A 13,297-nucleotide genomic window follows, 5' to 3' on the forward strand; every position below is an offset into this window, starting at 1 on the left:
TTTTTTTTAATTTCAAAGCAAAAATTTTGCCGCCGAAAAAAACGTTTTCTTGCGCGGTTTAACTAGCAGTTTTTTTCGCTCTTTTCGGCGCAGAGATTGCTTTTAAAAGGCGCTGAAATATGCAGTCTTTGGTGACCTTTTTCTGCGCAGAAAATGCTTCAAAAAGCGTCGAAACAAACGGGCTTTCTTCTGGGTTCAAATTTCACTGTCAAAGCTGTCAAGCTGTTGCTCCAAGCTGCTCAATTCAAAACCATGAGAAACTACGTGGGGGGTCACATGGGGGGGATGTGAATTTGATACCCAGACAAAATATGAGATGCGGCGAAAAACGAGTTGAAATCGTAACATTTAGACGAGGTTTGCTTAAGAAAGAGGTGCGCTCTTTTAATGGGCCGAGACGTAGCTCTTTAAGAAGAAAAGAACGCTCTCTGGTCTGGTCGAATTCGAATTCATTTAAAATAAATCATAAATAATTTTATAATAAACGCTTGTTCATGGTGAGCACTACACTGGAGAATTTTGCAAATAGCTTTGCAAATATCTCTTTTCCCTCAGGCATAAACAAGTCATTTTAAATTTAGCACATTATATATATGCAAATTTCTACATAATCTTTATAATTTTTAAAATGGATAGCGTGTATTATCATTTATTATTCTCTATCCTAAGGCTTTTGGTATTTTCTGGGATAATAAAGAAACTTAACATAAATTTTTAAAACTCAATTTTACTTTTTGATCTTTATTCATCACTTTTCCTTTTTCCTCTTTATCATTACTCTCTACTCTTTATCATTACTCTCTACTCTTTATCATTAGCCTTAACTCAACCAATGCTGTCTACTCTTCATCATTACTCTCTACTCTTTATCTTTCCTATCTATACTCGTTATCATTACTCTTTACTCTTTACCATTACTTTCTACTCTTTATCATTACTCTCTACTCTTTATCATTACTCTCTACTGTTTATCATTACTCTCTGTTCTTTATTATTCCTCTCTACTCTTTATCATTACTCTTTACTCTTTATTATTACTCTCTACTCTTTATCATAACTCTCTACTCTTTATCATTACTCTCTACTCTTTATCATTACTCTCTACTCTTTATCATTACTCTTTACTCTTTATCATTACTCTCGGCTGTTCACTCGATACTTTTTTGCTAAGCTTCTCCCTACCCCCTGGTTTGTCTCGGTGTTGTTAATTGAATTTAATTTAATTAATGCAGTGCTAAGTCTGGTATTTAGATAATGGTGTATAGGTTTACTAGGAATTCAAAGTACTGAGTTATGGTATTCAAATTAATCAAGATTACATAATTCCCCAACAACTTAATTTTAAACTATTTTTAAGAAGGAAATAATTTGTTAAAGTTTCTAAAAATATCACCAAAACAATTTCTCCGTCTTGTTTGGGGTTTATTATTACTTGTTGTAAATATTTTTTGACACTTAAAAGTTTTCTTGATTTATTTGTAAAGGAATTCTAAGTTTTTGTCACATTTCTGAATCCCTCTATCTTTGCAATATAATGGTGAATTCCTTTCATATTCTAAACTTAGATTATTTGATCTAACAGAATTTTAAGTTTGAAATATCAAAGTTCTACAACATCGGGTTGCAACGTGAATGGTAAAAACTCAATTTTTTTAAAGATACAGAAAATCTAATATATGTAGGATGTACATTGTACATTGTGTGCGGCATACGTTTAGGTAGATAAATATGGCCGATGCATAATAGAAATAAACCACTTTAAAAAACATTTTTGTTCTTTCTCTTAAAAAATTTACAATAAAATCAGGAAATTTGTTAAAGTTTTTAAGTTTAATATTTAGAAATACAGCTCCAATATTAACCAAACTACATGAGAAATCTTAGATATTGTTTTTTTTATTTTTAGAAACTTTCCGATCTTTAAAAATTATTTTCTTCTGAATAATTACTAAATCAAGGTGTTGGAAAATTATGTTATTTTGATTAAACTTAATACCATTTTCAGTTCAAAGGTCATGTATGTCTCCAAAATAAAATTTGGCCCGTTCCGTTTAGAGGTGTTAATTTTATCCAAAACAATCATACAAAGCAAATAAATACACTTGAAAAACCACTACAAAGATTAAGCACAATTGATCCTCTAGAGCATAATTTGTGTAATTTTTCATGAGAGACAAAATAAAATATGTTAATGTAGAAAATAAATTAAATTATCAATATTGGGTTTAATCTAGTATCTTTAAAGTTGAAAATTCAACTCAAATCGATTCATGAATTGTGAGGACATACATCAATAATTAACAATATTAAATTACCAATTGCATACTTGGTAAAGGGTTTAGGCAGATATACTTTATAAGATTGAGGCGGGATTTAAACTTATCTAAATCTTTTCACGTCAAATGTCCCAATTAACTGGTCATTAGTAAAAAATTAGGGTTTGACCAAATTGAAAGTTTTGATGAGAAATGTGATAGTGATGGATATAAGGTTCATTAGGAAATATTTAGAATATATTCCTTTCCAAATATTATAAACACATACTTCTATATTTACATTTACTGACAATTTATGAGTGCAGTTTTATGAACCCGGTTACATCTCAATGGATTCATAAATTGTTAAATTCTAAAGAAAAAAGTTTTTGCCATAGAAAAAAATAACTCTCCATGTTCTTGCTGGCGGGGGTTAGGTTTGGTAATCATATTTTTACTAGGTTAGGTTAGGTGATCATAATTTTACTAGGTTAGGTTGGGTAACCATATTTTAACTAGGTAAGGTTCGGTAACCATATTTTAACTAGGTTAGGTTAGGTTATCATAATTTTACTAGGTTAGGTTAGGTGATCATAATTTTACTAGGTTAGGTAGGGTAACCATATTTTTACTAGGTTAGGTTAGGTGATCATAATTTTACTAGGTTAGGTTTGGTAACCATTTTTTAACTAGGTAAAGTTAGGTAACCATATTTTTACTAGGTTAGGTAAGGTAACCATATGTTTACTAGGCTAGGTTGGGTAACCATATGTTTACTAGGCTAGGTTAGGTAACCATATTTTTACTAGGTTAGGTTGGGTAACCACATTTTTACTAGGTCGGGTTAGATAACCATATTTTTCTAGGTTAGGTTTGGTAACCATATTTGTACTAGGTTAGGTTAGGTAACCATATTTTTACTAGGTTAGGTTAGGTAACCAAATGTTTACTAGGCTAGGTTGGGTAACCATATGTTTACTAGGCTAGGTTGGGTAACCATATTTTTACCAGGTTAGGTTTAGTAACCATATGTTTACTGGGTTAGGTTTGGTAACCATATTTTTACTAGGTTAGGTTTGGTAACCATATTTTTACTATGTTAAGTTAGGTAACCATATTTTTACTAGGTTAGGTTAGGTAACCATATGTTTACTAGGTTAGGTTAGGTAACTATATGTTTACTAGGTAAGGTTGGGTAACCAAAGTTTTACTAGGTTAGGTTTGGTAACCATATTTTTACTAGGTTGGGTTAGGTAACCATATGTTTACTAAGTTAGGTTTGGTAACCATATGTTTACAAGGTTAGGTTAGGTAACCATATGTTTACTAGGTTAAGTTTGGTAATCATATTTTTACTAGGTTAGGTTAGGTAACCATATGTTTACTAGGTTAGGTTTGGTAACCATATGTTTACTAGGTTAGGTTGGGTAACCATATTTTTACTAGGTTAGGTTGGGTAACGATATTTTTACTAGGATAGGTTAGGTGACCATATTTTTACTAGGTAAGGTTAGGTAACCATAGGTTTACTGGGTTAGGTTAGGTAACCATAGTTTTACTAGGTTAGGTTGGGTAACCATATTTTTACTAGGTTGGGTTAGGTAACCATATTTTTACTAGGTTAGGTTAGGTAACCAAAGTTTTACTAGGTTAGGTTGAGTAACCCTTTTTTACTAGGTTATGTTAAGTAGGGTAGCCATATTTTTAGTAGGTTGGGTTGGGTAGTAACCATATTTTTACTAGGCTAGGTTGGGTAACCATATTTTTGCTAGAATAGGTTTAGTTAGGTAAAAATATTTTATTAGGTTAGGTTGGTTAACCATATTTTTACTAGGATAGGTTAGGTAACCATATTTTTACTAGGTTAGGTTAGGTAACCATAGGTTTACTGGGTTAGGTTAGGTAACCATATTTTACTAGGTTAGGTTGGGTAACCATATTTTTGCTAGAATAGGTTTAGTTAGGTAAAAATATTTCATTAGGTTAGGTTGGGTAACCTAACTTTTACTAGGATAGGTTAGGTAACCATATTTTTACTAGGTTAGGTTAGGTAACCATAGGTTTACTGGGTTAGGTTAGGTAACCATATTTTTACTAGGTTAGGTTAGGTAACCATATTTTTACTAGGTTAGGTTGGGTAACCATATTTTTACTAGGTTAGGTTAGGTAACCATATTTTACTAGGCTATTTTGGTGACCATATTTTTACTAGGATAGGTTCGGTAACTATATTTTACTAGGAAAGGTTCGGTAACCATATTTTTACTAGGATAGGTTCGGTAACCATATTTTTAGTAGGTTATGTTGGGTAACCATATTTTTAGTAGGTAAGGTTGGGTAACCATATTTTACTAGGCTAGGTTGGGTAACCATATTTTTCTAGGTTAGGTTGGGTAACCATATTTTACTAGGCTAGGTTGTTTAACCATATTATCTCTGGTGTAGCCTAGGTTGTATAACCATAGTGCTAGCATTCTCCTTATCTGAATTCTCTGCAAAATTGCTTCCGACCTGAGATTAAACCCTTTCTGAAGAGATATTTATATTTTTACCTTGGAACACAATTTGTTCTTGGTTCCATGGTTCCAACTAGATATATTTAATCCTACCTGGGGATACATTCCATTTCTGGTTTCATGGTTCCAACTAGAGATATTTAATCCTACCTGGGGATACATTCCATTCCTGGTTCCATGGTTCCAGTTGTAGAAATAAGTGGAGTTTTTCCTCCTAAAAGACAGATACAGTTCTTATAAAACATTTTATCTTTTTAATACAGGGTTACCCACATAGAGTGAGATTTTACATAATCTAATCTTACATTTCTGTCTTCAACAGCTGTAAACGTGTTCATTTAATGAGTTTTGTTTTGATTCTTCATGACAAACAAATCTCAGGAATTACAGAGGGTCAAACGGTTCAAACCAGACCGAAATTTAATTTAAAAATACGCAGAACTGACACCTACCTGTTTTATACTATGAGGTTTTGATCATCATCAACCAACTCCAAATTTTAAATTGTCTATTCCAAAGTAAAACTATTAAATGAATAAATTTAAGACAAAAACCAAAATAAATCTGCATGTCATCTCGTTAAAAAGTTTCAGGGCGTCATTCAAGTCTCTTTCTCTTAGAGTAACAATGTATCTTAGGTCTTTTCTCTATCCTAGTACTGAGTATGTGTGTATATGTGTGAAGAAAACCAGCAAATCTGAATGGTGCGGACATGTCACATAAAAAGAAAAGTCTCCAATACTAATTTGCATAATAATGAAAAAATCTGCAGAACTGTTTACTCTGAAACAAAAACATAGAGAAACAAATTTTACTTTACCTTTGTACATGACACAGGGATACTTGACAAAGGAATACTTAACACAAGGATACTTAACACAAGGATACTTAACACAGGGACACTTGACACAAGGAATACTTGACACAGGGATACTTGACCCGAGGAAACTTGACACATGGATACTTGACACAAGGATACTTGACACAAGGATACTTGACACAGGGATACTTGACACAGGGATACTTGACACAGGGATACTTGACAAAGGAGTATTTGACACAGGGATACTTGACAAAGGAATACTTGACACAGAGATACTTGACAAAGGAATACTTGACACAGGGATACTTGACACAGGGATACTTGACACTGGGATACTTGACACAGGGATACTTGACATATGGATACTTGACACAGGGATACTTGTCAAAGGGATACTTGACACTGAGATACTTGACACAGGGATACTTGACACATGGATACTTGACACAGGGATACTTGACAAAGGAATACATGACACAGGGATACCTGACAAAGGAATACTTGACACAGGAATACTTGACACTGGGATACTTGACATTGGGATACTTGACACAGGGATACTTGACAAAGGAATACTTGACACAGGGATACTTGACAAAGGAATACTTGACACAGGGATACCTGACAAAGGAATACTTGACACAGGGATACTTGACACAGGGATACTTGACACAGGGATACTTGGCACAGGGATACTTGACACAGGGATACTTGACACATGGATACTTGACACAGGGATACTTGACAAAGGAATATTTGACACAGGGATACTTGACAAAGAAATACTTGACACAAGGATACTTGACAAAGGAATACTTGACACAGGGATACTTGACACAGGGATAATTGACAAAGGAATACTTGACACAGGGATTCTTGACACAGGGATACTTGACACAGGGATACTTGACTCAGGGATACTTGACACAGGGATACTTGACACAGGGATACTTGACACAGGGATACTTGACACAGGGATACTTGACACAGGGATACTTGATTGTTACTATAGACTAGTATCTGGTTTAAGTCTGTTGTTTAAGAAGAGAATATACTGCAGTAATCATAAGTAACATAAAGTAAAGAAAGTTTCATTATAAAGCTGGTAAAGCTGGTAGAGCTGGTAAAGTTGAACAGGCTGCTGTTCATTACATACTGCAGGTTTCATTAGTTAAGGATTTATCAAACTTATTTCAATTCTTTTTAAACAGATTGGCATTTTTCACAGTCTTGTTTTAACAACTTAGATTAATAATTTAGAAAAATAAACTCAGAATTTGTTTGTAGTTGTTTTTAGTTTCACAAAATAAAATATTTTTACATAAAATTGATTAAAAATGATCATCATTATTTTATCCAAGAAATGATTCCATTGCTTGAATAATAAATACAGGGTGGATATATTTGCACTCTCTGTATCTTGTCAAGTTTAAGCAAAACTTTCAAGGATCATTCTTGTTTCCTTCATTTAGATTTCTCTAATTAAAACTGCATTTTCTCTTTTATAGTGCTGCGCAGTATTGTTGACCTTTAAAAAGGTCAGAAAATATACAAATAAAGAAATCAGGAAAAACACAAATATTCTATAACATTTATTTAAGAAAAATAAAATTGTTTTGAAATATTTGCACATGGCGAAGTTAAAATTGGTTGATTTAGAAATTAACAAAAGGAATTAATGATGGATATTAGATGGTGCTTCAAGGGAGTGTTGTAGAGCTTCATGTTGGTGGAGCAGATCCGGGAACTGGGACAACAGGGTTTATCAATGTATCAGAGGCAAGGCAACTCGAGATAGCGGAAACTTCGGACAAGGCTCGACAAGTTTCCTAAGTAAGCTTCTCAAGAAGTTAATAGGGAGATCAGAAGTATAAGCATGCCTGCTGTTAGTTCAGTATCTGCATCATCATCATGGAGGAGCCAGGGTAGAGATGGAGTTGTGAATATGAGTGTTAGTAACTGACTGCCGGTTGAAGCGGGGATCTAAGGTGAGCGGGGATTTGACACATGTGGTGTGCTTGCTTCCTGTGTACACAAACATTGAGAATTAACGTCGGCATTTGAGTCGGAAAAATCGTCTTCCTTATATTTCGAATTTATTTTAACAAGTATATTCTGCAGAATAAGATAAACTTCGATTAATCATTTTAACCATGGGATTGGATAACGAATCCTTAATTAAGAAAAAACTTAGAATTATCCGAGGATGGGAAACTTCCATACTTTTGTCTTTCAATTTCAACACTTTGGATGCTTTGGCCCTGTAGTAAAGCATCAAAAGTGTAATTTGAAAGCATCAAATCAATATTTGAAAGCATCAAAAGCAACAAGCTATCAAATGTGAAGTCTCACTCACTCTTTTTAGAGAAAATATTAACTTTCCTGCCAAATTATGACTGAATAAACTAAGAATTAGGAAGCATTGCTTTTCCTTGTCCTTTTCAGATGGATTTAACACCACAAATATTTCCTCATCGGTTGTAAAACCAGATGAAAGAAATCCTCCGTTTTTCTGGTCAAAAATCATTTTTGATGCTTTTAGGAAAGAAGAGAGGAAGAAGATGCATTACCCCCCTCCATCCTTTTTGGGGCAAAATGACTCAGGATATCCAATTAGCCAAGTTTCTTAACAGTTTACTGGAAATAGCAAATAGTTAATGGCCTCAAATTAGTTAATGGACTCTAAGTCACTTTTCTAACGCTGTACTGCATTAAAAAAATATTGGGGGAAACTTTAATCTTACTCTTAACAGAAAAAACATTGATATGGAATGCTTACTTTGTCAGTCTTTGTGACTAAGCAACAAACATCGTGACTTTGAGTTGTGACTTAGAATCTGTCTTGAACATTATCAAACTCTTAAACAAAATTGACCAAGAAAAATGTGACTTAGAAATTATTGTGACTTCTAAATTGAAACTTTGTGTCTTTGTCATAATTTTATCTCCAAAAACAAGCTCAGGCATATTTGTGACTTTTATTTGTGGCTGACATAATTAAGCCTTACAAAACATAACTTAGGAATAGTTAGTTGCAAGACTTATAGTTTAGAAAGTGTCTTAGACATTATTGGGTGTGAAAAGTATGGCTGTGAGATGATTGCGACTTAGAATTGACAAACGATGTGTCTTATACATAATTAAGCCCAAAAATTTGACTTAGACATGATTGGGACCGAGAAGGTGTTTGTGTGACTAAGAAAGTGTCTTAGACAAAGCTGTGACTTAGAATTTTGACTTAGAAAGTGTCTTAGTCAAAAATTGGTCTGAAAAGTAAGACTCTGAAATGATTGTGACTTAGAACTGTGACTTAGAATGGGCCTTGAATATAATCAAGCCAAACAACTGTGAGTTAGACATAAGTGTGATTGAAACGGCGTTTCAGACTTAATTATCACTTAGAATTGAGACTTAGAATGCGTCTTAAAAACAATAAAGCCTAAAAAAACATGATTAAGACCTAGTTTTGAGCTAGAACTGAGCCTCAAAATGTGAAAAGGCACATTTGTTACTTAAAAAGTGTTCTAGAATGTGTCTAAAGCATGTTTGTGGCATCGAAAGTGTTTTAAACATAATTGTGGCATAGAACAGTGACTTAAAAATTTAGTTTGACATAGCATGGTGACTTGAAAAATTACTTAGACATAATTGTTACTTAGAAAGTGTTTTATAATGTGTCTAAAGCATGTTTGTGACTTAGAGAGTGTTTCAGGCACAATTGTGACTTAGAAATTGTCTTAGACATAATTTTGTCTCAAAATTATGAGTTCGACGTAGAATGGTGACTTAGATATAATTGTGACTTAGAAAGTGTCTTAGACATAAGCATATCTTCAAAGTAAAAATTTTTCATATGCTTGTGAATTAAAATGAGTCTTGACATAGTTGTGACTTAGAATTGTGAGTTAGAATTGTGTCTTTTACATAATTTTGTCTCAAAAGTATAACGTTGATGTAACCGTGACTTAGAACTGTGATTTGAAATATGTCTTACCATGACTTAGACATGGGTTTGAGTTAGAATTGTGACTTAGAATGTGACGTCTTAAAGTAACTTAATCTGGATTCTGTGGCCATAATATCTGTTTATTATATTATATCTATTATATAGTTTACATCGTGCTGCAGTTTTTGGGAGAAAAATTACAAAGCTGAATGGGATTGGAAACATAAAGATTGTTTTTATTTCCCTAAAATCTAACTTTTTTTAAAAACAATAATACGGGGGGGGGGGTGGATCCTGGTGTAACTTTTTAGAAATTGTCTAATTTTTAAAGAGTATAAAGATAATCATTATATAAAATGTTCAGAAATGATTCTTTAAAAAATCAAAAATGAATTCTAAGTAATATCCTCTAAACACCCACTTAAAAATCAGTTGAGATATGAAATTTAAAAAATAACTGATTTTTACCTCAACATCTCATTTTCTGTTACTATTATCTTTGCAACCTGATAGCAAAACATTTAATATTTAAAGCTATAAATTCTTTTAGCTCGAATAGTCAAAGTCTGGAAAAGTTTACACCTACAGGTTGCAAAGATATAGGAATTAGAAAATTTGAGTTTTAAGCAAAAAATTAGATCTTTGATTGAATTATTGAAAGCTTTTTAAATGTTTACCTGAGAAATGTTCCGGCACTGTGTATGGCGGGTGCTGCGTAAAGTGCGTCACTCACGGCGTTTAGCGTAAGATTACGCAATCTCATCTTTGCTGTAGGATCCTGGAAATACGGGAAGGATTAATATGAGAATACGCAGAGAACAACTAGAGAGAATACCCAGAAAATAAGTTGAGATAATACGTTAAGGTTTAGTAGAGATAATACGCAGAGGATTAGTAGAGATAATACGCAGAGGATTAGTAGAGATAATACGCAGAGGATTAGTAGAGATAATACGGATTTGTAGAGAGATTACGAAGATTATTAGAAGAGAGAATACGCAGAAGATTAGTAGAGATAATACGCAGAGGATTAGTAGAGATAATACGCAGAGGATTAGTAGAGATAATACGCAGAGGATTAGTAGAGATAATACGAAGAAGATTTGTAGAGAGATTACGAAGATTATTAGAAGAGAGAATACGCAGAAGATTAGTTAAGATAATGCTCCAAGGATTAGTAAACAGACTACGCAGAAGATTAATGGAGAGAATATGCAGAAGATTAGAAGAGAGAATACGCAAAGGAATAGTAGAGAGAATGCACAGCTAGAGGATTGGAAGAGAGAATATGCAGAGGATATAGTAAAGAGAATACGCAGAAGATTAGAAGAGATAAGACGCAGAGGATTAGTAGAGTGAATACACAGATGATTAGTAGAGATAATATGGAGAGAATTAGTAGAGAGAATACGGGATATAGTAAAGAGAATACGCAGAAGATTAGAAGAGATAAGACGCAGAGGATTAGTAGAGAGAATGCACAGCTAGAGGATTGGAAGAGAGAATACACAGATGATTATTAGAGAGAATATGGAGAGAATTAGTAAAGAGAACACGCAGAGGATTAGTAGAGTGAATACACAGATGATTAGTAGAGAGAATATGGAGAGAATTAGTAAAGAGAACACGCAGAGGATTAGTAGAGTGAATACACAGATGATTAGTAGAGAGAATATGGAGAGAATTAGTAAAGAGAACACGCAGAGGATTAGTAGAGAGAATACACAGATGATTAGTACAGAGAATATGGAGAGAATTAGTAAAGAGAACACGCAGAGGATTAGTAGAGAGAATACACAGTGGATTTGTACAGAGAATACGGAAAGGATTAATTGAGAAAATACTAGAGAGAATGTCTGCTCCGTGTTTAATTAACTTTATAAGGTGTTAACTAGGATTAACCCTTCACTTCAGACTAATCATTATTTATATATCCCATCCTTTTAAACTATTCATTCTTTATTTTTTCTTTCTTCATTTTGTTCTTATTCTCATTTCTCCTTTTCTCTTTTGGTTCCCATTTCTCTTCCCTTCTGTATCTCATTTGTATCATGTATTACTGTATTACATGCTTCTTATATTTTTAACCTCTGCATATCTCTTGTATTGTTAGTTTAAAAAAGCTCTCTCTCTTTACATCTTTCACTTTATCTTAAACTTTCACTTACCTTTACTTCACATTCTCCTCTTACTCTTAAACCTTATCTTACCTTTATTTCCCATTCTCCACCTACTCTTAAACCTTATCTTACCTTTATTTCCCATTCTCTACCTATTCTTAAACCTTATCTTACATTTACTTTCCATTCTCCACCTTCTCTTAAACCTTCTCTTACATTTACTTCCCATTCTCCTTCTACCCTTAAACCTTTTCTTACCTTTACTTCCCATTCTACACCTACCTTCTCTTACCTTTACTTCCCATTCTCTACCTACTCTTAAACCTTATCTTACCTTTACTTCCCATTCTCCACCTACTCATAAACCTTCTCTTACCTTTACTTCCCATTCTCCACCTACTATTAAACCTTATCTTACCTTTACTTCCCAATCTCCACCTTCTCTTAAACCTTCTCTTACATTTACTTCCCATTCTCCACCTACTCTTAAACCTTCTCTTACCTTTACTTCCCATTCTCTACCTACTCTTAACCCTTATCTTACCTTTACTTCCCATTCTCTACCTACTCTTAAACCTTTTCTTACATTTACTTCCCATTCTCCACCTACTCTTAAACCTTATCTTACCTTTACTTACCGTTCTCCTCTTACTCTTAAACTTTCTCTTGTCTATATTCTTCACATTCTCCTCTTATACCTTCTCTTGTCTTTATTCTTTACATTCTCCTCTTAAACCTTCTTTTTTCTTTATTCTTCACATTCTTCTCTTAAACCTTCTCTCGTCTTTATTCTTCACATTCTTTACCTACTCTTAAACCTTCTTTTGTCTTTATTCTTCACATTATCCTCTTAAACCTTCTCTTTTCCTCTTACTTTTAAACATTTCTCCTGTCTTTATTCTTAACGTTTTTTACCTACTCTTAAACATTTCTCTTGTCTTTATTCTTCACATTCTCCTCTCACTTTTAAACATTTCTCTTGTCTTTATTCTTCACATTCTCCTCTTACTCTTAAACCTTCTCTCGTCTTTATTCTTCACATTCTCCACCTACTTGTAAACCTTCTCTTGTCTTTATTCTTCATCATCTTTATCCAAATACTTTTAAACCTTTTCCCAGAGAAACCTAATTGTAAATAATTTTATCAATTATATATATTAAAAATAAAAAATAAAAATTATGTCAATTTCTCGAGACAGGAACATCACATATAACTTTAATGGGTCGCGATCAAGAGCTAAAGTGATTAAGTTTCAGCCTATACCCTCTTTCATTTTCCTTTTCAGTCCCTTAAACCTTCTCAATTACCATTATTCTTTACAAAGTATTTTGTTTCAGTTTAAAATTTATTGTTGTCTTCTATAATCTTTCCTATAGTTTAGGCAATTCTTCATGTATTCCACTTCTCTTTTCCATCATTCTCTTCATCTTCCTAATTCTTATTTTTCAAATTATTAGCTTCTCCTATTACCTTTTTAATCATAATTCTTCTAATTCGCTTTTCCTCCCCATCTTTATTCTCCTTTTCTTTCTTCTTCACCTTTCAATCCTGCCTTATCCTTTTCCTCCTCCTCTTCTTCTTCTTCTTTTGTATCTCTTTCTTTCATCTTCCTTCTTTCGTTCCTTCATGTCCTCAT

At 33.2% G+C, this 13,297-nt stretch overlaps 1 protein-coding gene across 1 annotated transcript in view; it reads right to left on the minus strand.

Annotated features, from left to right (window-relative positions):
• Positions 1–13,297, minus strand: part of LOC111712977 (neuroligin-2) — a 52,457-nt gene that overhangs the window by 15,965 nt on the left and 23,195 nt on the right. Inside the window, exons 9-10 of the mRNA XM_023487743.1 lie at positions 10,218–10,318; positions 4,922–4,985 (exon numbers count right to left, since the gene is read on the minus strand). Coding sequence (XP_023343511.1) covers positions 4,922–4,985; positions 10,218–10,318 — 165 coding nt within the window. The remainder of the gene's footprint in view (positions 1–4,921; positions 4,986–10,217; positions 10,319–13,297) is intronic.

The sequence above is a fragment of the Eurytemora carolleeae genome, unplaced genomic scaffold (assembly GCF_000591075.1).
Source record: "Eurytemora carolleeae unplaced genomic scaffold, Eaff_2.0 scaffold1352, whole genome shotgun sequence".
Classification (NCBI taxonomy): Eukaryota; Metazoa; Arthropoda; class Copepoda; order Calanoida; family Temoridae; genus Eurytemora; species Eurytemora carolleeae.